Raw genomic sequence first — 25,613 nt, 5'->3', positions numbered from 1 at the left:
ATGTACTTCAAAGAACTGTGAACGTGCACTGTGGGAAGAGAAGTAGTCCACCTCCTTGTCTTCTTCCAGGTCTGGGGGTGTGGGTGAAATGGAGACCACCATGTGAAAGGACTGCAGGTGAGGCAGTGTCTGATTGCGTGATCCATGTTTCTGTTGTTGCCATAAGGTTGAAGTTGTATGAGAGGTAGAGGTCATGTATGGAGGTAAGTTTGTTACAAACATAGCGTGTATTCCAGAGGGCACATTTAAAGGACTTTGGAAGAGAGGGGAGACAGGTGATACGTTTGAGGTTTGCTGGATTTCTGTAGCGTTCAGATATATGTGTGTGGGAGAAGTGTGGGGAACCTGGATTAGGTGATATGTCACCAACTAATAGAAGCAAGGAGGAAGAAAGCTAAGAAAGATGATTGTAAGATGTGGGTCCTTTTAGTTTCTGGTGACAGGGTGAGGCTGTTGGACAACAGTTCATGAGTGTTGAGTAGAAATGAATGAAGTAATGATGGGGCAATGTGGACAGAGGTGTGTGTTGCAGGAAGTGTGAAGGAGGATATAGTTCTAAGGGAAAGCAAGAAAAATAATTTAGCAAACATTTGTATTTGAAAGGAAAATAGCAGCAAATACAGGAATTAAAAAGATTGACCTAGTTGTAATGTCCTGTGCAATCATAAATAGCAGTGTATAGATACAGCAGATGTAGATTAATTCTAGATGTCTTCAATTGTTGTTCAATGTTTGTTCAACTGTCTTGTATTTTCTAACCACTGTGAGAAAAACATAGGGGCATATTCAATTATTGGCGTTACTGCCTAAAGTAACGTAGCGCGCGCACTATTGCCGTTATTACTGTAATAGTGCGTGTAAATACCGTTATTACGGTACTTTTGACGCTGGATTTCCGGCTTAGTATTACCGTAATACCGGTAATAGTTTAAACGCTGCGGGGAAACTAAACAATTGAATATGCCCCTTAGTGTACAAAACGCACATCTAGGATTGGATATCAAAATAAGATTCGTTTTAAAATACACGTTTTCTTTGCTTGGTGTATATTGCTGAGAATGTAGAATTATTTGTTGTTAAGCCCATATTTATGTGCACAACCCAGTAGAAACTTTTCAGTGGGGGTACATTTTAACTTGATTTGTTAAATTCTCTTTACTGAACGTGGATGGGATATAGAAAGAAAAGAATGGACGGAATATCAACATAATCACCTGTAAATTGACATATTTTTCTGTGACTGATTTACAATGTTATTTGAATGTAAGTTTTATATGTTTGCTGCAGTTATCACTTGTTATACATTATAAGTAAAACTTCCAAGTTCATTGAGGATGGGAAATTGCATATAACTTACAATCTGTTTCCACAGACTAGGATACAATGTGATCCCCAATGTTGTCATGGTTATTCCCATGTATCTATTTTTTAACTGTAAAATGCATGCTATAGGACTTGCTACTGAACACACCCATAGTAATGCAGTTGTTGGGATATGCTGCCTTTTTTAATTTTTATAGTTAAAATTGTGTATTTAGGGGGGTATTCAATTGTTAGCGTTAACGGGGAAAAACGAGCGCTCAAAAAATCTTGGCGTTAATACGGTAATTACTCGCTCAATTTCAGCTCGCTGCTCCCTGAACGGCGAGCTGAAATTCCGCGAGTAAACTACCGTATTAACGCTTTTCTCGCGCAATATTACCGTATAAACGGTAATATTTTTTGAGCGCTCGTTTTTTCCCGTTAATGCTAACAATTGAATACCCCCTAGAGTTCTCCTCGTTCATTTGTATATGGTTTCCATAATGGATAAATAAAAGTATAGTTGCCATTTTCTGTTAAAAGGAACTTTTCGATCTTTGAGCAGTAGAACCATTTATTCACTTCATGTGTTATGGGTAAGCAGGCCAATTCACAACTAGTTAAACCACTTGTCTGTGTATTTGCATGTAAAATACTAACCTTGCAAATCCTTCCAATAGCATAAACCATATAAAAGCCTTGCAGTTCTATGGAAGTGTCTGCATAAATGTTCCTAACTTCACTGGCATCCTTCATTACAGTTGTAACACTCTTTGGGTGGAGATTAAATTGCTGGCGATGTGTTGTGCTGACATTGCGCTGCGCCTATTGCTGGCATTTACCGTAGGAATCTCTGCTCATTTTTCGGTGTCTGGTATAATGAGTTGAGATTCTTGCCAGAATATTGGTGCAATGTGTCTGGAACGTGCGTGGAGACGCATCGTGCTAAAATGGATCTTCCCCTTTGTTAATTATAAGTAATGTTGCAATGTTTGTTTTTTATGCAAAAGCTTTACAAGAACTTAGCCATCTATAGAGAAAAGTTACATTGATTTTACCCAATTTCCTGCTCAATCAGTATGTTTTTTGTTTCCATGACAAACTTACTGTTTTATTAAATTATTATTATTTTTTTTTTATTTCCCTCCAGTTGTCCATACTTGCATAGGACAACAGGCGACACAGAAAGGAAGTATCATCTACGTTATTACAAGACCGGTACTTGTATACATGAAACAGATGCTCGAGGGCATTGTGTGAAGAATGGACCTCATTGTGCCTTTGCCCACGGTCCACATGACCTTAGACCTCCTGTCTATGACATAAGGTAAGCAATTCAATTCTGTCACGGCCCCAGGCTGTATATGACTAAAACTTTTACTAGCTATGATTAAAATAAATCATTACAAAAGCTTAATCAAATTAATTAGTAGTTACATTTAGCTTTGTTTCCTATCGGAGGCTCAGCTATTTCAGCACTGTTCATGTTTGATATCAGTGCTGCGGAATTAGTGGCGCTATATAAATAGATGATGATATGGGAGGAACCACATGTACATTTATAAATGCAGTGTTCCCTTTTTATAACACCATCTTTTAACACTGGACTAAACTAATATTATAGCAAAGGTGGCAATATAAATGGCATCACATGATGGAACCAATGCATATTTATATTGGAAACGTTGCAATAGATGAAGTATAACATAAATACATATGATGGGGGAAAGCCAGTCTGCAAAAATCGCAGTACATACAATGCACCTTATACCCGGTGGTATAAAGAGGCCACAAAGTACATATTCTGGGGATTGCATACCATTAAAAAATAAATACATTGTTTATTTAAAAGCTTTGAACAGCAATTACTTGGATGTGTAGCCCTCTGGAATGGTTAATTCATCATAATTAAAATTCATAAGAAACTATAAAATGCTTCCTATTTGTTTCTTGACTTTCGGTTCTCCTTTTCATTCTTTCTGCTCCTCACATGACAATAGCTGCTGTATGCTAGTATTGTGAATGGGTGTTCCTGCCTCTCTGCTGTGGTGAGATGATGGAACTTGTTGTTGTAACAACAGTCTGATTCTTACAGTCCTGCTTTATGGACGCTAGTGGAGTTGTATGCAGTAATGGCAGCTCCAGTTTGAGTGTGACCTTTATGGTAAACTTTAACCACCATTTATATCTACACTTGTAAAAGAACAAACAAATGGCAGTAAATGCTGGGAGCTTTGCGGGCTTTTGATGTATATCTTGGACCTTTTCTTTATGAGGGGCTAGGCAGCCATGCTGCTTTGAATCCATAATGTCTGAAGTACTACATTTTGGTTTGTGGCACAGGGAAATCCAAGCACAGGAAGCCTTACAAAATGGGCAACTTGGGAGTGGTGAAGGGATTCCTGACCTGCAGCCAGGAGTCTTAGCTAGCCAGGCAATGATAGAGAAGATCCTAGGAGAGGATCCTAGATGGCAAGGTAAGCCTGTAAACAGCTTAAACACTTCAGTGCCAGAGGAACCAGAAAGCACTATGTATTTGGCTCTGCAGTGGTTAAATATGCTACTAAATTTCATTTTGTGATTTGCAATATTATATATATTTTTCTTTTTTAAAATTGACTTCTATGAATAGTCCTGCTTGCCAAATAACCTTTGTTTTATATACAGGCATGTTCCACACCTTTTTGTGTTTGTTCATTTTTTTTCTATGTTTAATGAGTGTTCTGGTGTTTACTTTAACTACAGGTTGGTGTAACCCTGTGAATAATCTAATGCTCTGACTACAGATTGGTTCTAAACCCGCCCACTTTAATGATTCTTAATATGCAGCGTTATTTTTGTAGATCAGTGCTTGTGCGACAGGAGAACACCCATGCGTAGCTCATGCCCCAGTGAAACATGCTTACAAAGTAACAAAATACCATATTGCAATGGATTCATTTCCCAGCAATAAAGGTTATCCGTTCTCTACAGTAATAAGTGATGCTAGAGAACCGTCAGACGTTGCTGCTCATGGACCCTCAAACACTACCTCCTATCCCCCCTCGCTCCTCCGATCAATATAGAAGCAAAAGGAATGTTACCCAGGAGACGGAGTTACATTTGTACAATAGTATCAATACTGTACTGTGTGCAAAATATGCTAACACCTCATAAGTCACTGACTGCACAAATGACTAGTCTTACGTTTATTTTACGTAGACAATGTTTAAGGAATACTTGCCTACTTTTGGGGGCAATTGCACCCTGATGCAATTCACAGAATTGCCTGTGTTCATCATTCTGTTAAACCACACGTGAGATTCACATTATCATGCCCTCCCCACCTCTGTGTAATAATGGCCCTGCCCACTTCACAAGATAAGCAGGATCCGGTGGGGGCAACATAATCTCCCTGATGTTCTAGGTGAGTAGTATGTGTTAAGGTAATGACCAACTCTGGCAATTGTGCAAGAGCAGACGGCTTTTAAGGAGGAGTAAGCCACAGCCCCACGCAGCAAAGAAGACACATGAGCGCAGATGATTCTTACTCTGTTTGTATTGCATTTATGTCTGCACAGTGCAGCAGCATATATGGGCTGCTTACAGTATGTGATCCAAATGGTTCTACAGTGCAACACAGGACCCTCTGACAATGGAAGACTTAAAGGTCAAAATAGTTAAGCAAAAACCATTGCAACTTAAATTGCTACGAAAACAGTGTTTCAACAACCAAAACATTTATTTCTGTGCAAAAATGGTAATTATTTTGTTTATGTTAAATTACTGTTTTATATGCTTATTCTTCTTTCATTAAGCTGTTTTCTTAGTGGATACATGCCACATTTTTACTCTGCCACCTGGTGGATAAACACTGTAGTGCTGTCGTTTGTTTTTTATTCAATTCTTTTTTGTAGAACAGATAAACTGATTTCATTATAATCCAACTGAATAGAAAATAAAAGGGATTAAGGACACTGAGCAAGCTAGGGGAGTAAAGCTAGGTACACACTACAGAAATTTCCACCAAATTTTATGCCGATCGATTTTACATGCGATCGATGTTCTGATCGCTCGGTCCGTGGACTGCATACACACTAGCCTTGTTTAGGACGATAAAGGGAAAAGCGGATGTCCCTTTTTTACAGCCATGATGTCGTGAGCAATGACTGTAATTTCGTACTCACTGTTGTGGATCGGGCGGAAGTTTATACACACTACACAACGGAAACGAGATTGGAGCGAAAATATTAAAACTGTACGACCAACCAAATGAGGCGACAATCATCCGTTTGGGCAGACTTTCGACCATCGTGTCACTGTACACACTGACCCGACTTTTGAACGAGCGGTCGTATGTCGGCTGATTTAGCCGATTATTGGACGAAAACCGCGTCCAATATAAGAGAAATATACCTGGAACTAATAGTAGACTAGAATATTTGTGTGATAACAAACTGAGGGAACAGAAATTAGTAGTCCAGGAGTGTGAAATCCAATATTCAAGTAAGTTGTGGTAAGAAAGGGAGAGAACGTCCTGAAAATGTGTCAATTGTTTGAACATTAATTTCTGATCCGAACCAAAATAAGACTGCGAGGTCCTATTGAGTATTTCACTGTTTTAAGAGCTAAAACTCTCGTGTGGCAGTATAATTGAAGTTATTGTCGGCAAATTATGTCTTAAGTCACTTAAAAATTCCTTTGGCCACCATTTCTTGTACAGTTTATTAATCATAATGTTTTATTTCCTTATTATTATGATTTAAAAAACACCAGCCAGCAAGGACTTTTTTTTTTCTCAAATGAATTCTATTCGTGCAAGTGATGTAAATGCTGTAGGCTGCACAAATTAAACTTTATGTATAATGATTTAATTGCTGTTTTTTTATTTCCCCCCACAGATACAAATTTTGTTCTAGCCAGCTATAAAACCGAGCAGTGTACTAAGCCACCCAGACTCTGTCGCCAGGGGTACGCCTGCCCACATTACCACAATAGCAGGGATAGGAGACGCAATCCCAGGAAATTCAAATACAGGTGCTTAGATGATTGCAGAGCATCATCGTGTCTGCATGTCGGAAGACTATAAATTCTGCTGTATGGCATGTGATAGTCCAATACACACGGGGCATCGCTGAAATAGAGGATATAGATATATATTCTATCTTTCATGTAGTATTAGTTTAATAATTTCATATAGGATCTATTATCTGAAATGTTTGGGTTCTAAGTTTGAGGTTCTCTGTAAAATGTTTGTGATATTAAATTTAAACGGTCATCCCCAATCCTATTTAATTGATTAGTGGTGCTACTCACAGATACAGTATCACAAGTGTGCATCTGCCCACAGTCACTGTGTATTACATACTTGGCGAACTACAGCAATTCGTTATTCCACCCCCCCACCCCTCCCCATAGAGTGTTTCTGAATAAAAGATCCCATACCTGAGTGTGATGTGTATGTATACGTGAAAGGAGAAAATTTATTTTATATTCAAATTATTATTTTTTTAAGGTTACATACATATTATAGCATATAATACATACTAATTGCATTCACTTATCATACATATATTCTTCATCAACTTTTTATGTATTGCACAAGTCATTATACATTAGTCCATTTATTTACGTTGAAAAAATTAATTTGCGATGAGAAAACCGTGTAGGGAGGGTCCTGTTCATGACATGACACAGCTTGCACTCTGGTGTGGAAAGGACATTATGATTGTGTGTGTGTGTGTGTGTGTGTGTGTGTGTGGAGTTTAGATTTTTTGTGTGTGTGACATTTATTTTTACTGTGTAATACTGCTGACCTACCTGTTTTCTGTTTCAGATCCACACCATGCCCAAGTGTTAAACATGGAGATGAGTGGGGAGAGCCATCAAAGTGTGATAGCGGGGACAGCTGTCAGTATTGCCATTCACGCACTGAGCAACAGTTCCATCCAGAGGTGAGATGCCTTCCTATAATCTGCCAATGCTGGCTTTCTACCATCATGCAGGACAGGCTGCATTCTCTATAATCCCAATGCCTATTTTATCAGGATCTTAAGTTCTTTAAATGTCATTTATTCTGTTTCTATATTCTATGACCATGTTTCAGCGATGGCTTTTTCCTGCTTTCTTTCAATGTGAATCTACCGCATTGCTTTTCTTTTTTTTTCTTTTTTTTTTTATTCCCTGTAGATTTATAAGTCTACAAAGTGCAATGATGTGAGGCAAACTGGCTACTGTCCAAGAGGACCCTTTTGTGCTTTCGCACATGTTGAACGTAAGTAATAAAGAAGCAAAATACATATACATTGCTAGAGTATATTCTGCTTTATACTAAGAGAAGGGCCATATGTGTAAGTGATGAATAAATCCGTTCTGTGTGTCCTCTTTATACAGCTTCAGGATGGCTCTGGGACTGTGTATGATGGACAGTTTTAGTGACTGTTTCAGGGGGAGGCAGGGGCACTAAAGTTTGCATAACTGCTTATAGTTCTTGGAAGTTTTCCGCTATAGGGAAGGAGTATAGAGTAACTGGTTTATCAATGAATGCTATATCTAATAGACATTCTGTGTTTACTACATTATTCCTCACACTGCTTCTCTATCCTGCTTCATTTTATTTATCGCATTCTCTAGTTGTCCTCAAACCCCACAGTACAATGCCACGCTGTCTGTTGGGGCTTGTATTCAGCTTCCAAACCAGTTTCTAAATTGTTATATATTGTGCTAAACAGATACATATGCTACAGTATTTGAATGTTTAACATGTAAGCAAACAATAATAATGTATGTGGGGGGGGGGGCTGTGAGAGGAGTCTTTATGTACAGTGGGGATTTGCATAATGGGTATTTAGTTAATATGATCAGAAAAAGGGGGAGGGGTGGAAGAACGAGTTAGTCTACGTATTAAGTGGGGAGGGGGGGTGGGTGTATTTTGTCCTTGGAGATATTGTATGGTTTTATATTAATTTCAATTCTCTTTGGGGCATTTAACCACTCTCATGAGTTCTTGCTATCTATTGAAGGATATTTGTTAACAATTGTACTTCCTCTCCTTCTGTTTCCACCACCTTAACTCTGCTCTTCAGCTCCTTGTCTCTTCCACGAGGTCCTCCTGCCCTTCTACCCCTCTCTCTACCCCTTGGGGCTCTCCCCTCTCATCTAGCTGTACATTGAGCTTCGGAGTTACTGTGCCTTTTGTTAACTGTACCGTGCTGTCTCACCCTGTATCGTGTTTCAGTCTGTCCCTGTACGGCGCTACGGATAGCTAGTGGCGCCCTATAAATAAAAAATAAAAATAATACTTGTTTTAAATTATCGCAAATTTGACTGCATCACACACAAATTGTGATCTTCCAAATAAAAGATTGGAATGTGGCAAAATTGCAAAGACTGTGGTCTTTAATTGCCAATAAGAATAGGTGTTCAGTCAGATTATTAAACATGATTTGTTAGTACTGATTTGTGATGGCTAATTATAGGGGTTTTGCACATGAGCACAGATCAGTCTTCGCCTTTCTCTGTAAAGTGCCTATGTGCACAGCCCCTGCGTCTTCATAGAGATCCATAAGTACTCAACCCATCTCTCCTTCCTTCTGAGTCCCATGTGCATTTAGCCTTAAGCTGGGTACACACTACACAGTTTTCATCCAATAATCGGCTAAATCAGCCGACATACGACCACTCGTTCAAAAGTCGGGTCAGTGTGTGCAGTGACACGATGGTCGAAAGTCTGCCCAAATGGATGATTGTCGCCTCATTTGGTTGGTCGTACTGTTTTAATATTTTCGCTCCAATCTCGTTTCCGCTGTGTAGTGTGTATAAACTTCCGACCAATCCACAACAGTGAGTATGAAATTACAGTCATTGCTCACAACAACATGGCTGTAAAAATGTCGCTAAAGGGACGTCCACTCTTCCTTTTATCGTCCTAAACAAGGCTAGTGTGTATGCAGTCCATGGACCGAGCGATCGGACCATCGGTCGCATGTAAAATCGCACGGCATAAAAAGTTGGTCGAAATTTCTGTAGTGTGTTACCCAGCTTTAGAAACCGTCACTGGAATGCTCTTGGATATGGAATGATTTGATTCTTTTTTTTGTGTATCATTGTTTGTGTTTTATAGCCTTTATTTCTTCTAAGGTTCTGTATAGGTAGAGGACATCTTTCAGTTCTGAGGGATATAGAGAAGTAATCCTTGTAATGTGTCCTGTAGGGATTCCCTCTGCTGAGGAGGCCATGAATGTGATGATGCAATCAAGTTGTCATTTAAAACCAGCTCCCTCCCTGTATTCATCAGACAGTATAGGCCTTTCCAGCGACTGGAGCACTACTATGAGTTGTACAAACAGCATCTTAAATCACAACGAACAAACCACAAATGTAAGTATTAATATAAATGTCGTTATCATTGTTCAAGCACTGTATTTTTTTTATTTTTTTTGTGACTGGTTTTTGAAAAGATTCAAGGATTTCTGTGTTGAATTGTGGCAGGTTCCAGACTATCTTTTCAATATGTGACAGATTTGATATATATAAACTGGTGCAGGAGGAAGAAGTCAACCTTTTAGATTGGCGATACTTAATAAGGGGGGGGGGGGGGGGCTACCACTGTTATTAGTGGTGTTCTCTCAGCTACGCTGGTGCCGCTACACTAGGTTAAAACAAGTTTAAGAGTAACTCCAGTCAAAATAAAACTTTTTTTTATTTCCCTAAAATTTCTCCCTCTCTAGTAAAAACCGTAGAAGTCCTTTACCAAGACCTTTGTGTCACTCGTTTGTTCCCCACTCTCTATTTTGAAAAGGGGAGATTGCTCCAGTTGTTAAGACATAACTTTGAGAACTAGCTGCAGCTTTCCACAGCACATCCCATTGGCAGTGCCGCAGTGTCTTAAGGCACAGCTTGGAGAACTAGCTGCAGCTTTTCCACGGCACATCCCATTGGAAGTGCTGCAGATCATGACTTCCAGCACAAGTCCTGCTTGAATTTAGTGTAGAATGTGAGCCTCTGCCTGTCCTCTTGTACATGCTTGGTCAGGAGTTTGGATCACCACCTGGATGTGCCGGCAGCTCTCTCTCTCCTGCACGCTGCTGTCGTGGATAGATCGGCACCACAGCGCCCCTGAGTGAACAGCCGTCTTTGCTTCAATTTCCAAATGACATTTGAAGCAAGCAGAGTACAGCAATATAAGTAATGTTCTCAATAAAGAGGCAAAGTGAACCTTTTTCAAAGAAGAGTATTGTGCTTTGCCTTCTGTACATTATTGGTGGGCAGGTACATTTCAGCTCTCTGTACACAATGTAGTCTACATATGACCTGATTTATTTCAATTGATTAAATCTCTTATAATACCGTATTACACAGTCCTACAAAGTAATGAACAGTTTGACCCTTGATGTTTTCATTACCTCACACTACATGTTTCTGTGGAGAAAATAAATGTACAACCACTGTGACAGTCTGCTTATATGTCCTTATTGTGGTAAATCAATGTAAGCGATTTTAGTATTCTTTTTACCTTCACATAGGTAGATTTATTGTTCTACAAATCATTGTAGACCACCAAAAATGATGTAGTTTAATCTTTCATCTGACGTCCTCTGAACTGTAGGCAACTATTATTTGCAATCATATTTGCATATTCTAATGGACCTGTAAAAGATAGAGATCTCTGTTCATTCATCACAATTTATCTTTGGATAATGATACAGTAGTTTGAGACTTTGTTTTAAGGTTGCATCTGAAATTGTATTAAAGAAAGAGAAGATGACCTTCTGCTCATTCAACAACATGGCTTCTTCCATTGTAAACTTTCTTAGGGGAATGAAAGAACAGTTACATATGTTCTAGTGTGTGTTTAACATACAGTTATATGGAGAAATCCTATTTTCTGTCTGAAAGCTGGTGGATGACAAGTCTCCTACATTTCTATTTAACTGTTTTATGGTTTATTATAAGTTATCATACTGCTATATGGGGTATTACTGAATGGAAAAGCTAAGTTTGGTGGTTGTTTCCAAAGATGAGCAGATTTTGTGTAGGTTATAGTGCATGATTCATTTCCTACCTTAGACCTGCTTTTATTAGCAGCTTACATAGTGTTTTCGGTGTATGTATGTATGTAAGTGTTTTGTGATCTCTGTGCTGAGGAGAGGGTAACAGCATGCTATATGCAGATGGCTGCTCCAGGGCGCTGCCTTCATTCTGCTTCGCTGTCTTGTGAGTGTTCGCAAGGCTCAGGAGAGCTGTGAATTGAGAAAAGACAGCGCCACATGGGCACTAATATAATGCAGACTGAGCCTCTGCATGTAGCATGCTGGGTTGTTTTTTGTGGCCCACCTCCCAAATAGAGGAAGCATTTTTGTTTTGTTTGTCTTTTGTAAACGTACCTAATGCTTTAGTTTGTTAACTATATGTAAAACTGACACGTTCTTTCTAAAAACCATGGTTGACTCATAATGGTAAAAGTTAAGAACAAACCTAAATTAATAACAAAGGATTCCCAGCATTTTATTGGAGGCTTATGGGTACCCTGTTAGATCTATGCTTCCTCTCTAAACCCCACAGTAATAATCTAGCATCTCAAATGCATAATTACCAACTTTTCTTGTATCCCCTCCGGGTTCTCCCAGCAATGAAGGAGGGGACCTGGTGACACCATGCCCCCTCCAATGCAATATTGCGATTTGTGCGGCAGGGTTAATGATACGAATTGCGTCATTGAGCCCCGTCTCCCTCTGGGATCCAAGGGGAATGTCTGTTTTTTCGGGAGTCTAGAAGGACTCCCTGAAATTCGGGAGCCACCTTGTCATTCCGGGAAAGTGGGAAAGTATTCCTCAAATGCAATAATATGTTTAATTTTCTGTGACCTTATCATCTGCAACATGCATGTGGGATATTTACTGTATAGTAGCTATCTTATGTTTTTGTTCGTTTTTGTGTGTTAAACAGATGTTAACAAATGATTGAAAGGTAAACAGTTATAGGTAATATGGAGTTATTTTTTGAGGAGTCAAGCTTACGAAAGAGTCTAGTTTTACATTTTGATATAAAAAAAAAAACCTCTTTGCAGCATCACCTTACGGTCTCACTTTACGGTTTCATAAAATCCATGTAGCTCCTCTACCATGCAGGGATCAATTGACGGCGGGATCGCCGAAAATCCCGCGCTCAAAAAATATTACCGTTAATACGGTAATATCTCGCTGCATTTCAGCTCGCAGCTCCCAGCAAGTAAATTACCGTATTAACGGTTTTCCCACGCAGGATTACCGCAATAACGATAATATTTTTTGAGCGCGGGATTTTCGGCGATCCCGCCATCAATTGAATATGCCCCTTAGAATACAAACATAAGTTCATTCTTCACACTAGGACTTTGAAGCAGCAAGTTGTGTACAGTGCTACAGTACATATGTTGTCACTAAGAATAAAGGTTAATGGGAAACAAAATGATGTCTGTGTCTGCCTCAATATTGATAGAAAAAGATTTTTGTGTTGTCAAAATGATAAAGGAAACGATATTTGTTGTGAGATTTTTGCCATTTTTTTTGCAGCTTTTACAAAGTCATTTTATTTCATCTTTGCAGCTTTTCTGATGTTGTAGTGACCAGTGTGGCTAAAAGTGACCTTCCAGGCAGATAGAGATCACCATATCGATGGCTAATAAAACCACATTTATTTTTGAAAGTGCATTTGACTAGGGTCAGAACACCTTTATTTGTTTCACCAGTTTTGAAGTGACAGGGATACAATCTGTAGCCAATCATAAGGAGAGCAGAGTATAATATGAGACGGGAACATTGTGGTATCAAACAGAACTCTGACCCAAGAATCACCTATACACTTACCTGGTTTATATATGCAGCTTTCATAGTTTGAGTCCCTTTGCACCATTATTTCCATTTCTTTTAGCCTTTTTTTTTTCCCTCTTAAAGCTGTTACTAAATGTTTTCTTCTTGAAATGTACTCCTCTTTGCACCCCTTCTTTTTCTTCCTCACTAATTATCTACTATATAAATGCCTAGTGGCGTGTGTGGAAAAACAAAAAAAACAAGCTGCAGCGCCACCTGCCCGGGCTGAGTTATACACTGACCTATATAGTTGGGAGTGGTGACAGTTGGGAGTGGTTGGTGGTTGCCGGGGGTGACAGTGGGGAGTTTTTAACACCTTAAGTAGCTTGATGAAGGATGAGGTGATGGAGATAAATGATGAGGTGATGACATGTGGACAAAACCACGTTAAAAAAGGGCGCTTGCGTGGGGAAGTAACGCTCTTCCCCTGAGGAGGCCTGGACTAGGCCCAAATGCAGCAGCTTGATTTGACTAGAATGCATGAGTATCATGCACGGGTTAACTTGTATGTATGTATGTGTATATATATGTATATGTATATATTATGTATATGTATGTGTGTGTGTATATATATATATATATAATTATTATTATTATTATTATTATTATTATTATTATTATTATTATTATTATTTTCCTTGTTTCAATAGGGTCAAACAGGATGCGCCAATACTTTGAACCTGCAACATTATTGCTTTCTTTTGTGTTAATCTCCTGTCTTTAGCTTCTCTCTAATATTATTATAGGAACTAGAAAGTACTTGGAACTTTAGAAATGTAGGCTTTATTCTGATGTATATTACTAGATTGCCCTTCTCACCAATTTATTGTTTTTATTTGTTTTTACTTCCTCTGTATCTTCTCTACCTACAGTAGCCGTTGCACTCCAATAAAATAACGGTTACAGCAACCTATTACTTTTGTCATTATAGACACTGAGATTCCAACAGTCAAATTAGTAATTTTATATCAGTGGCGCAAATTGCTGCATGCTGTGGTCCAAAATGTTCCCTATCACAGTCCATACCTTTTGGTTGGACAGTGACCATGATCTCACACTGTGTACAATCACTACAGATGCACGAGTCCTGTAGAATCTGGATGCTCATGCTAATGGCTGGATCTATAGAAGTAGGACAAATACTGACCATATTTGCTGCATTATAGCCAACATTGGGCAGTAGGGGGTCATCCGCAGTGGTTGAGAACAGCGGATGACCCCTATGTATCTAGCCCAGACGACTGCATAATACGCGCACCAAGCAGCGTGATCCGCCTGTGTAGGTCTGTCTTTAGATATAGGTCTGGTTGCTTAGCCATGCAGTCAGATATGCCAACTTTACTTTTTATGTATAACAGGATGCAAGGTTGGATATTATTCATTAAAACAAAACTAAAAAAAACTTTGTTCTTTGTTCCTGAGTCACCAATGATAAATGAAATTTTAAAAATTAAAGGAAAATGTATCTTTTTAAATGTACACCTTCTTTATGGTTAAAATAATAGCATCTCCTAATTCAAAATGTTTTAGCAACTAGTAATGTCATTGAAGGGTGGATGAGCTGATCAGAAGACTCCTTGCAGAGACAGAACATGTGCTGATCTGACCATTCCTGACAGTAAGCTGGCTGGGTTTGTGATGTCCAGTCATTGTTACCAGATTGCAATGATCTATGCACAAAATAGAAATGTTGGCTTCTCTCCTAGATTTCACAGATGTCCTTTTTGCCAGTAGGTAAAATCCTGGGGCCATCTTCATTCTTTGCTTCAGTAGTTCTGATGAATTTACTAGATCAGATATCGCTATAGGCAATAATACAGTGCGGGCTTCTAATGTTTATTACCGTTGTGGATGTGAAAATATAAATATACACTATTTTACGGAGTTTCACATTTTTTTTTAGTCACAACTTAACTTGTTTTACTTTTATCATTTTCTTATGTTCCCTGTAGTGTCTTCCAGTTTTCTAGGCTTTTGCTATGAATCACACAAAACGTTGCAGTCTTGGCAGATAACTAGATTGTGTTTGTAAACTGTGCTGAGGGATTGTTCTGAATGGACAGTGATCACAGAATTAGAAGAAAAATGTTGAACACCATGATAATCAAATCAGACAAATCCCTATCATTTTCTGCAAATGGCTGGTGGACCAAAAGGTGATTTGTATAATAGGTGATCCCTGTTCATGGTCCTGTTCCAAATGTGTTCCAGTGTGTGCAGCACAGAGCATGTTAATATGCCCGAAATTATATTTTACAGCTGTCATTATGACTGGTTGAAAAATGTATTTAAATGCTTTTATAGAAAGTGTTTTTTTTTATTTTATTTTTCTTTGCTAGACCAAGGTCACAGATAATGGAGGAAGAGTATCATGTCCATTTGATTTTAGAGTTTTGTTTTTTGGGTTTTTTATTTTGTTTTGTTTTTTATTCATTTCTTTCCTGGGCTCATACCATGTGGGCATTAGAAAACAGCACTAGTTAAAAGCGTACATGGAACCTTTCCTTTGTTTCTACTTTTAAAATAGCTTGTTTTCAAAGCCTCCCTGCAGCACAGTGTACTATGTACGTAGCATATTCCCATAGACCTCCATTGTATTTTACCAGGCAGTCCAATTTGACAGTGTGTGACACTGACTGAATAGTTCCTGTACACACAGTGTGTGTTAATGGGATTGAAGAATTGGCATTAAACAATTATAATCAATGCTCAGGTATATGAGGTATTAAACTATGCAACTGAGATTTTCTAGTATACATGTGTATTTTTTTTATTTATTTATTTTTTTATATCGTAATTCCAGCTTTTTTCCAAATGCAGAACTTATTTTGTTCTAAAATTGGCCTCTTGTGCGATAAACAATGTTTGAGGCTAAATGCAGATCTCACATTAACAGTAATATACAGGTAATCCAATGTTTGTAAGTAGTAGGTGGTCCTTGACTTTAAAATTAGTAAAATGAATGTTTGCGGATGAAACCAGATCACCGTAATTTTGTTTGTCTACAGTGTTAATGGTGCATTATGAGTCGAGGTTTGAATATTTGACTCTTATAACTAGAGAATGACTCTGCATGTTGTGTGTGTATATAATGTTCACACGTGACATTTTACTATATATCGCTGATACTGTAAAGCAACAGACTGACCTTTTTATGATTTTTTTTTTTTATGTACAGTTACACAAACATCAGGCATATCTATTATTTGTTTTCTGTATTCATATTCTTCTTCTACAGATTTCATGCTGTAGTAGTCCAACAGTTACCTCCAGCTCAGGGAGCAGTAGCTCCTTCTCGCCTGTTGGATCCATAGGCAGGCCAAAATCATTAGCAAATGGTTTGTGTTGTGAATCTACCACCCCAGGTGTCTCTTCACCAGGCTCTAACTATCCGAGGGCACCAGGTTTTGAGCGAGAAGACCAGGTATGTGTCAAAATGGGCAGATCTAAATATTTTATATTTATTTTTCTTTACAGCTTGGAAAATAGTTTATTTAATATTTGTAAATGCTTTCATCAACCTTGCCCCTGTCCGTCTCTTTTAACTGAAAATCTTTTTCATTGTGACCTTTTTTTATAATGAAGTATGTGAATAAATACATAACGTTATCAACATGGAATGGTTCATAATCAATTTGTAGTTTCCCTGTCGTAGAGCTTTACATAAAACAACTATGTCCAAGTAATGGTTTTCCTCTGTCAAAGTTCTCATTCGTAACTTATTAGTTTCTCTTTGAATGATTTGTTTTAAATAAGTGATATTTTTGGTATGTACCTAACACGATAATAATGTTGCATATTGTCAAATGTGTTTTTAATCATCCCTTTCCAAAAAACAGCAAAAAAGAATTCTACGCATTTATGTTGCTGTTCTATCAGGTTGTACTCTTAGACGAACATATCACATTCAGGAAGTGGTTCTGCACCTACACTGGCGTGTTACAAGCATTATTATATCTTACAACTCTGCTGCAATGAGGTTTTATTTAAAGTCCTATAATTTAATCTAAACTTTAAATATCACTTCACTATACTGTGGAGCTCTTAACTAATAGTGAAACATTTTGTACTTTAAAATTACCACCAGGTTTTGTTTCTCTAGACCGGATTAAGGAAGAAAAAAAGTTTGTAATGGTTTAACGTTATGTTTTGACGTGATTTATCTTTTTATTTCACAGTACTTAGTCCTGAGTCTTCCTTTAGTTGTGTTTACACAAATACCTGTGCCCTTTTTATCCTGGTAACTAAAATTCTAAATGAAATGCTGTAAGTGTTTGGTGTTCAGCTGACTGAATAAAAACTAGATTAACATTGGAGAACATTTAGGCATGACCACTAAATATGAACCGTTTCAGATGAAAGGAACACACTTTATATCTCTGTTTAACCTTAGATTTATTTCTACTAGCCTCCTTTACTTTGCCTGATATACCCCCTCTACATGCTCTACCTGCCATGTCCACTCATGCCCCATGATCTCCTATTGTCTGTACTTTGCCTCCCTTCCTCAAGACTGTAAGCTTTTACGAGCAAGGCCCTCTATACCCTCTGTCTCGTGTCTGTACCTCCATTCTCTATAATGGTCTGTACTTGGTTTTAGGTTTAACTTGTATTTTGTGTACTTTGTAATGCTCACTGTCAGGTGCTGCAGACACAGATATGACATCATGATGGAGTTTATTTGTGTCTTATCCCAGGCATTGAAAATAATTCTACTAGCTAAAAAAATGCGAATGGAAAACCGAAAAGACCATTCAGATCTATACACCAAAACCGTAAAGAAATGGAAAATCCCTTTAACTAGATGCTTAAGTATCTTATGGCCCCTGTCCTTATAACTTGTTGCCTAGACAGTGTAACATTGAGTGCCGCTACAAAATAACCTATTTGAGGTGACTTGGTATACTTCATTGTTACAGTTTTTGATTGTCCTTTTACACTGTGGTGATGTCTCATCACCACAAGTGTGTTCTCGTATTTGAGATGAGTTCCCCAGTAAAAGATCTGACGCTCAATAGTAGTCCAGGTTGCCAGGAACAAATTGCTTTATTTTTATTCTAAAAAGTTTTTGCTGATTAGGAGAAATGCAAACAAAACGGTAGACTGGTAAAGAAGCTTTATGTGGATGGTGTATTATGGTTTAATTCTGACCTTTAGGTCTTCACATATTAAAATCTACTAAATTCCTGCCAAAAGAGCTTCTGTAGTAGATTAACCCTGTGTGTGAAGCATTAAAATATATAACAGTCAGTCTTTCACATAAGTATTTATACGTTTTCATTTATCTCCATATTTACATTGGACAAGTTCTTAATCAGGGCATGTACTTCTCTGATGACTGAAGTTTTATTTAATTTTGGAGGTATACTATTTCTTACCAAATGGTTATTATGAATGTATTCCTAAATAAAGTTATTATAACCACTTTTTTTTAATATAACTACTTAACATTATTATGGAAATGCACGTTATTAACGTTGGAGTAATTAGAATTGTACATTAATTTCAATAATCCACCAACTGCTCCAAAATATTTTCATGATTGTGCTGCTATCAAGGGTACATGTTTGTAAATGGAAAATAGAAACAAAAATAAATTTGCTTTGTTTTATTTTAAATAGTATGAGGTCATCACCATATTTTAATTCTATTGCCTCTACTCAGTGGGTCCCTAACTTGGGGCAGCTACGGTTTTACTAGTTGTCTAGGGGGGTGGTAGCGTGGCTGTTGTAGGAACATAACCTGTGTAACAACAGTAACTCAGATTATAGCTATATCCTGAGGAAACCCATGGGAATATATCAACCCTTTGCATTACCAGCCAGTGGGTGCGATCAACTCGGGAGATGTTTTAAGGATGGGGGGGTAGCCTCCCAGGCAGGAGTGGGTGGCATTGATAAGTGGGTAGTGCTAGTGAGTTTGTGACCAATGCTAGGCTCCCCTCTCTTGCCCCCTTCATTCTTCGTTTTGGCCATTTGCTGTCAGAAGCAGTAGTTGGCAATTAATAAAGGGACCTATATAGAACCCCTTTTTCTGTGTGGGTGTATTCTACTAGTGACAGTCTGTAAAGGTGCTGTTTTTGGACAGATTTAACGTCACTTCTGTAGCAGAAATAGAAATGCACAGATAACCAAATCGGATTTTGCATTACTGTATTTTCTTAACATAACTGGTGAACACAGTAAGTAACCCTCTTGTTACAAATGTTTCCTTGCTTTGTAGGCAAAACACAAGTGCCTGTCTTTGGATAATTATAAAATGAATGATCAAGAAAATAAACAGGTATGATGAACTTCTTTTAAAGTCTCTATAGCAACTTGAAGTTATACCTATGAAATGCACAACACTCAAACCTAGTAATTGTAGCCTGTATATGCTGCACATGCCAATGGTACCTACTGCATCCAAAAGGTCACGCTTGCTCTGCTCCATTCTTCAATTTTATTCTGTAATTCAACAGGTTATTTTGTATGATCTCCAGCATAAATTAGATGAAAAATAAACTGGAAATCCATGAGATGGGTAATGTTGGCATGTGTGGTCTTTATTGCTATTCTCACTCTCTATTGAGGGATAACATCAGCAATCTTTGCAAGCTGTACTTTAGTGATCGGCTACTTTATAAAATATGTATGTTGCCTACTCCCAGTAGACACAACCATTTTATGGCCTGAACCAATATCCGTTATCCGTTCTCTAGGAATCGTTTTGCCTAATGAGGTCGCTACTTCCTAGTGAATTGAGGGGCTGAATATTAGTACAGGTCATAATATGACTGATCCACTTTTGTTTCGTTTCCAGTCCATTGGAACTTGTTGTGTCTGCACTTCTCACTTCATGAAACCTTGAAGTTGGCATATAATGATGAAGAAGAGTTTAGAAATTAAAAAAGTGCATAAATGTTTTTCCCTGATGACCATGTGCGTGTTCTAATGTTAAATGTTGTAGCATGCTATAAATTTTGATGTCAGTTTGCTCATGTCCGTTCTATTTTGTGTACTGGTAGTACATTAAATGTCTTGGTGAGTTGGAACTTCTAATGAAACTGAATCGTTCGTGCATAGTTACACTTATCCATGTTTTGATATTTTGAGCACTACTTTCATTTGTATTCTTTATAATGTCAGTTTTGAAATCTTTTAAGAAACCCATTGTAGCTTAAATACTTAATATATAAACAAATATATATTAAGTTGTCTCCCTTTGGACATAGTGTATGAGGTAATGTTTTATAAAGGTACCACCAATGGGTTAACCATATGTAGGCAAAAAACTCTTTTAAAGGGTTTGTTCCTCCCATGATCTAGCCTCCCACTCCTTCTACCTTGTTGTCACATTAGGAGAATGAAGAGCTCCATGTGCACTGGAGAAGTGGGTAGGATTCATACGGTTGTCTGAGGCGTATGCACGGAGAGTGGCTCCTGATTGGCATATGGATGAAATAACACCTTGTTTGAAAATAAAAGCTACCACAAATATCTCCAATTTCATACAATTGAGTTGGTGTAATATATTGAATTAATGATCAAAATAGTAGTAGAGCAAGCTGAGTGTATGAACTCTGGTTTCATATAGACATCGGCACAAACTGCCCGCATCAGGAGCTTAACATCACTACTTTGCTTTGAAGAACCCTGCTCCTTCTACTATCGAACTCTGTGGCTTCCGGCTTGCCTCCATTCCTCCCACCCCCTTATGACACTGCTCTGTTCTCAAAAACATCTGAAGTGGATCGGTAACTACCCCCCACTCAATCAGTGCAGCATTCTCCTGAAGCACTTTGTGCTGCTGTGAGTATTCCCGTATGATTGGCTAGAGGTGGTTCTATTGTCACTCAAAACTTAGGACGTAACAAACTTGTATGACATGGAGATAATAATAGAATACAATAAGGTGCTCAGACCCTTTTCAAACATTCCTTAAAAGACCCTTCAAAGTGTACCCTTTGCCTACACACAGTGGAGTTTGCCATCTTGGGGGCAGAATCAATTCGGTGGGGATCAGAAATTCAGATCATGGTGAACTGATACATTGCTTTTCTTGTTTGGCTCAGCGCACATGATGGCTGCTTCCTATGTGTAGAAGATCGGTTCACTTTAATGTGTGAACTTCCAACTCATTCCAACTGTTGTACTTCCATCCTTTTTTAGGCCAGCTGAAGTACTGTTTATTCTTCATAACCCTAGTTTGTCTCCAGAGACTGAAGTAATAGTTGACGTAATCTAGTCATAGTAATGTACTTTAAACCCTATTACTCTAGTCCTAGTAATGTATTTTTTAAACTTTTAAGTTTGTAGACACCTTTCCTACATATAGCAGCAAACATATGATACAGAAGGGAATGGAGGTAGCCATATGGTGCTGAAATGAGCAAGTCACCATTCTGGTAAATGGTCCACCATTTACTTGGGCCTAGAAGTTGGCATCTCATTTTCTCCTTGTGTATGACATGTTTTCATTAAAGTTTTACCCTCGGGTTGCTCTGTGGAAGTAAATTGTATGCTTCACTGATGTGTGATTGCTAAGATGACTTCTCAAAATATAAGTGTCTCCATCGCCCTCACTCATTAAAGGCAGGCATTTTGTAGCCTCAAATAATGTTCAGTTTGAATGCTGTCTGTCAATTTACTAGAATAGGCCTAGCCAACCTGTGGCTCTGCAGGTGTTTGTGAAACTACAAGTCCCAGCATGCTGTGACAGCTATCGACTGGCAAAGCATGCTGGGGCTTGTAGTTTCACTACACCTGGAGAGCCACAGGTTGGCCAAGCCTGCACTAGGAACTAGTGAATTTGAGGCACATAAGTGGTTCGTCCATCAAAATGGCTGCCACGACTGTGTGTTGGCAATGAGACGTCTTACTACATATTACTTGTAAAAGTAGATTTTATTCTATTTTTTTTGTTTAGTTACAATTTATTTTGTATGCAAAAAAAAAAAATGCACCTATGCTTATTTCATGTATATATTTTTTGAACAGAGCCATCTCAGTGTTTTTTCAGTGGTAAACCCACTGGCTTCCAGTATAACGTCCAGTATAACTTCTAGTCTGGCATCCAGTATTGGCTCAGATAGTTCATCCCCTACTGCGCTATCAAGTGTAAATGCCAAAGCACTCCCATTCTACCCTGCTAGTAATACTGTTGAATCAGTAATAGGTAAGCCTACATGTTTCGTCTTTACTGTTTAGTATGGCCACTTGTATTGACTATTTTATTTTCTTTGCATCCGTGTGACCTTGATTTCTTTTTCTTTTTCTTTTTTTTTTTTGTATGAATACTGCTAGTCCCTACATGGCATATTTTAAAATATCTATGATGGGAAGAATCTATATATATTTTTTTTTTTTTTTTTTTTTTTTAAAACTAAAATAAAATAGGGGTGATCTATCATAAGAAAGAGGGCTGAATTATTTACCAGCTTGCCGAAAGGTCTACAACTTGTGCATTGCTCTTCCTCTGCTTTTGGGCCTGTCACATGATTTTGGTTTATAGACTTGCAGTGACCATTCTAGTAAGGTTCATCAACATTTGAGGTAGGGTAATATATTTAAAAATTATCTTAAATGAGCTCCAAATTCTAGCATTGGTAACAAATTCTACACTCTACCTCCACACCACACTCCCTTTCCTCGACAGCAACCCTAGGGACCTTTTGACTCTAATGCAGTACCGCACCAGACATCTACCTACAGGACATACACTCCCCACAGCGCGTCATGTGATGAAAAGCTGTATATGGGAAAAAATTAATCGGCATTTCGCTATAAATTCCAAAAAATTATTGTTGCGCTTTTATATGCCCTCATTTCTAAAGCGGAACAGACATTTCTTGGATACAGCTGATTTAACCATGGTCACTTTTATTTTATTTTTTTTCTGTGATCTCCTCTGCTTCTGTACATTTTTTTTTTTTTTTTTTATATCAACAAACCTATTTTTGCTCCTAAATAAATACTTTTATGTGTTTTCAAGCTCAGGCACCAGCCAGCTGCTGCTGTCTTTAACCCCATATTTTTTGCAAAACCCCCAACACCCCTGCAAGAAAAAAAATCTGCTAATCCTCTTCCATGGGATATCTGTGAATGTATGTTGTGGTCCCTCGGGTATATCATCTAGGTAGAAAAATGAGGTTTTAATTTACCTGTGATTTACAGCTATTCTATTTTTAATGTCTTATGCAGAATAAATGTTTGTCATTGGCTGAAAGTTTGAGGGGCACTTTAAGCTGTAGCTGCTTAATGAAATAAAAATATTCTGCCAAAAAATAAAGTTGTAGAATGAGCACATACACACATTTTACCTGTTACGCAATTAGTGACAGTCGCAGGTTTCACTGTAATACTGATGTCCGTTTAAGATTGTAAGCCTCACTGTTCATCATACCCTTCCTCATACCTACAAGTATTCTCTGCCTACTAGTGTCCTGTCACAGAAGGGACATCTCCCATAACCCCAGCTAGTGTGAGGTTGGCATCTTGCACCTACGTGAGTGTCACACATTAGATAATGTATTGTGTGATTGCACTTTGACACTTTTCTTTTCTTTGTCAACATCTCTTACCTATAGAGTGGCAAAGCACTCATAAAGCCCCACTCCTTTTTATCAGTAGTCTCTTATTGGGATTTTTCCAAAATTTTATGTGTACAAAAAGGGGTTATGGGATGGGGTGGGGTGTGGGGTTAAACAGTTACAATAATACATATACTGTACATCGATGACTTGTTAGCTTGGAACAATTATACATTTACGTTAAGAATGGTCAAAATTTATTAAGGTTGTTATGTAGGTTCAAATAAGTTAAATGGTGTGAGGTCGGGCACCACTCACTATTAAAATTGCAGAGTATTTAAATCATTAACTATAAGAACATTGCTAACTCACTGTCTAATAAAACACATTTTTTGTAGTCTCTGCATTTTTTATTTATTATTATAATTAATATTATGACAGATTTTTTTTATTTTTTTTTTGTTTAAAAAAAAAATCTAAATCTAAGTCTTTTTAATTCATATTTATTTAACAATAGGTTGTGCTCCCTTTTTGCATTTTAACTAATTCTTATAATCCCACCTATCCAAGAACAAACTGTGGCACTGAATAGTACATAACCTGGACTATTTCAGGCAGTATACAAGCTATAAGCAGCAGGCTGCAGTAGCTTGTGATGCACATGGGATTCCACACTGATATTGCGAGTCCTCCTTTGTGCCTGGGAGCTGATGACAGACTCTTGGTGTGCCTGTGATCACATGACCAGGGAGCTGCTGTGATTAGCTGCCTGGTACAGTCTATGAGCAGAGCAGGGATTGCAGGCAGTGAGTCAGCACTTACACAGCTGGTAAGCATAACTATGTCTTCATTTCTTCTGCTTCTCACCACACTAGGGCTTTCCTTTTACCACACCTGTGGTTATACACAGGCATGCATTATTATTTATACATCTCATGATCATGTATGTTGTTCAGCAATGCATCAAACTTTGAATAATCACTGCACTTCTACAACTGGCATCATATTGTACATAGCATCGTTTGAATTTTAAACCTTTGTATACTGACTTTTTCCAGGGTTTTACATGTACATGTGTTGATTCTCTTATCCAATGTTCTGTAAATTGCATTAATGTGCTGTTATATAAAATTCACAAGTACATAGGATTGTGACTAGATGCATAAACTAAGATGTACATATATTTGTAGTCATCATGCCATTCATTAGAGCTTCAGATTTATAATCTATTTCTAACTTCATTTAAAATCATTGGGGTTCATGAGAGAATTGTAATAGGAAAGGTATATGCTAAGCAATTGGAATATGTTAAGGAATGTAATATAAAAAATATATGTATATTATAATTAACCCTGTGTATATAATGCTTTATGGCTGGCATAAAGAATTTGACTTACAGTATATAAAGGTGATTTTATTTGATAAAACAAAGACAATTTGGGTGAAGGCGTGACTCATTTTAAGTAAAACACATGTTTCCATACTGCTGTGATGTGTGGACTATTATAATAAAAGTGCTTACCACGCCAACACCCGATCTCATGTCTGTGGGGGCTTATTTTGAGAATACATCAGCAGTGCAGGCCCTGCGTTTCTATACACTGATCAGCCACAACATTACCATTACAAAAAGAACTGGTAAGTGAAGTTAATAAAATTGATTACGTTGGGATATATCAGGCAGCAAGTGTACAGTCAGTTCTTGAAGTTGATGTGTTGGAAGCAGGATAAATGAGCAAGCATAAGGATCTGAGCGAGACTAGACAAGGGCCAAATTTTGATGGCAAGACAACTGGGTCAGAGCGCTCCCACAATGGTCTTGTGGGGTGTTCCTGGTATGCAGTGGCTAGTACCTACCAACAGTTCTGCAAAAAAGGACATGGGTGCCCATGATCCTGTCGCCAGGTTAACCCAAGGCTCAATGATACGTGTGGGGAGTGAAGGCTAGCCTCTCTGGTCCAGTCCCACAGAAG

General features: G+C 38.0%; 1 protein-coding gene across 4 annotated transcripts in view; it reads left to right on the top strand.

The window, feature by feature from the left end:
• Positions 1-25,613, top strand: part of LOC142097611 (putative E3 ubiquitin-protein ligase UNKL) — a 49,930-nt gene that overhangs the window by 18,917 nt on the left and 5,400 nt on the right. For 2 of the 4 annotated variants that reach the window (XM_075179607.1, XM_075179608.1), the window contains exons 3-11: positions 2,453-2,629; positions 3,646-3,779; positions 6,183-6,318; positions 7,118-7,235; positions 7,471-7,555; positions 9,494-9,660; positions 16,369-16,554; positions 19,353-19,412; positions 22,109-22,286. In XM_075179607.1, the coding sequence (XP_075035708.1) occupies positions 2,453-2,629; positions 3,646-3,779; positions 6,183-6,318; positions 7,118-7,235; positions 7,471-7,555; positions 9,494-9,660; positions 16,369-16,554; positions 19,353-19,412; positions 22,109-22,286 (1,241 nt within the window). The remainder of the gene's footprint in view (positions 1-2,452; positions 2,630-3,645; positions 3,780-6,182; positions 6,319-7,117; positions 7,236-7,470; positions 7,556-9,493; positions 9,661-16,368; positions 16,555-19,352; positions 19,413-22,108; positions 22,287-25,613) is intronic. The other 2 variants (XM_075179609.1, XM_075179610.1) reach the window with 1 other exon arrangement.

The sequence above is a fragment of the Mixophyes fleayi genome, chromosome 7 (genome assembly GCF_038048845.1).
Source record: "Mixophyes fleayi isolate aMixFle1 chromosome 7, aMixFle1.hap1, whole genome shotgun sequence".
Lineage (NCBI taxonomy): Eukaryota > Metazoa > Chordata > Amphibia > Anura > Limnodynastidae > Mixophyes > Mixophyes fleayi.
Note: the sequence above shows the minus strand (reverse complement) of the source record. Positions and strands in the feature narration are given on the sequence as shown.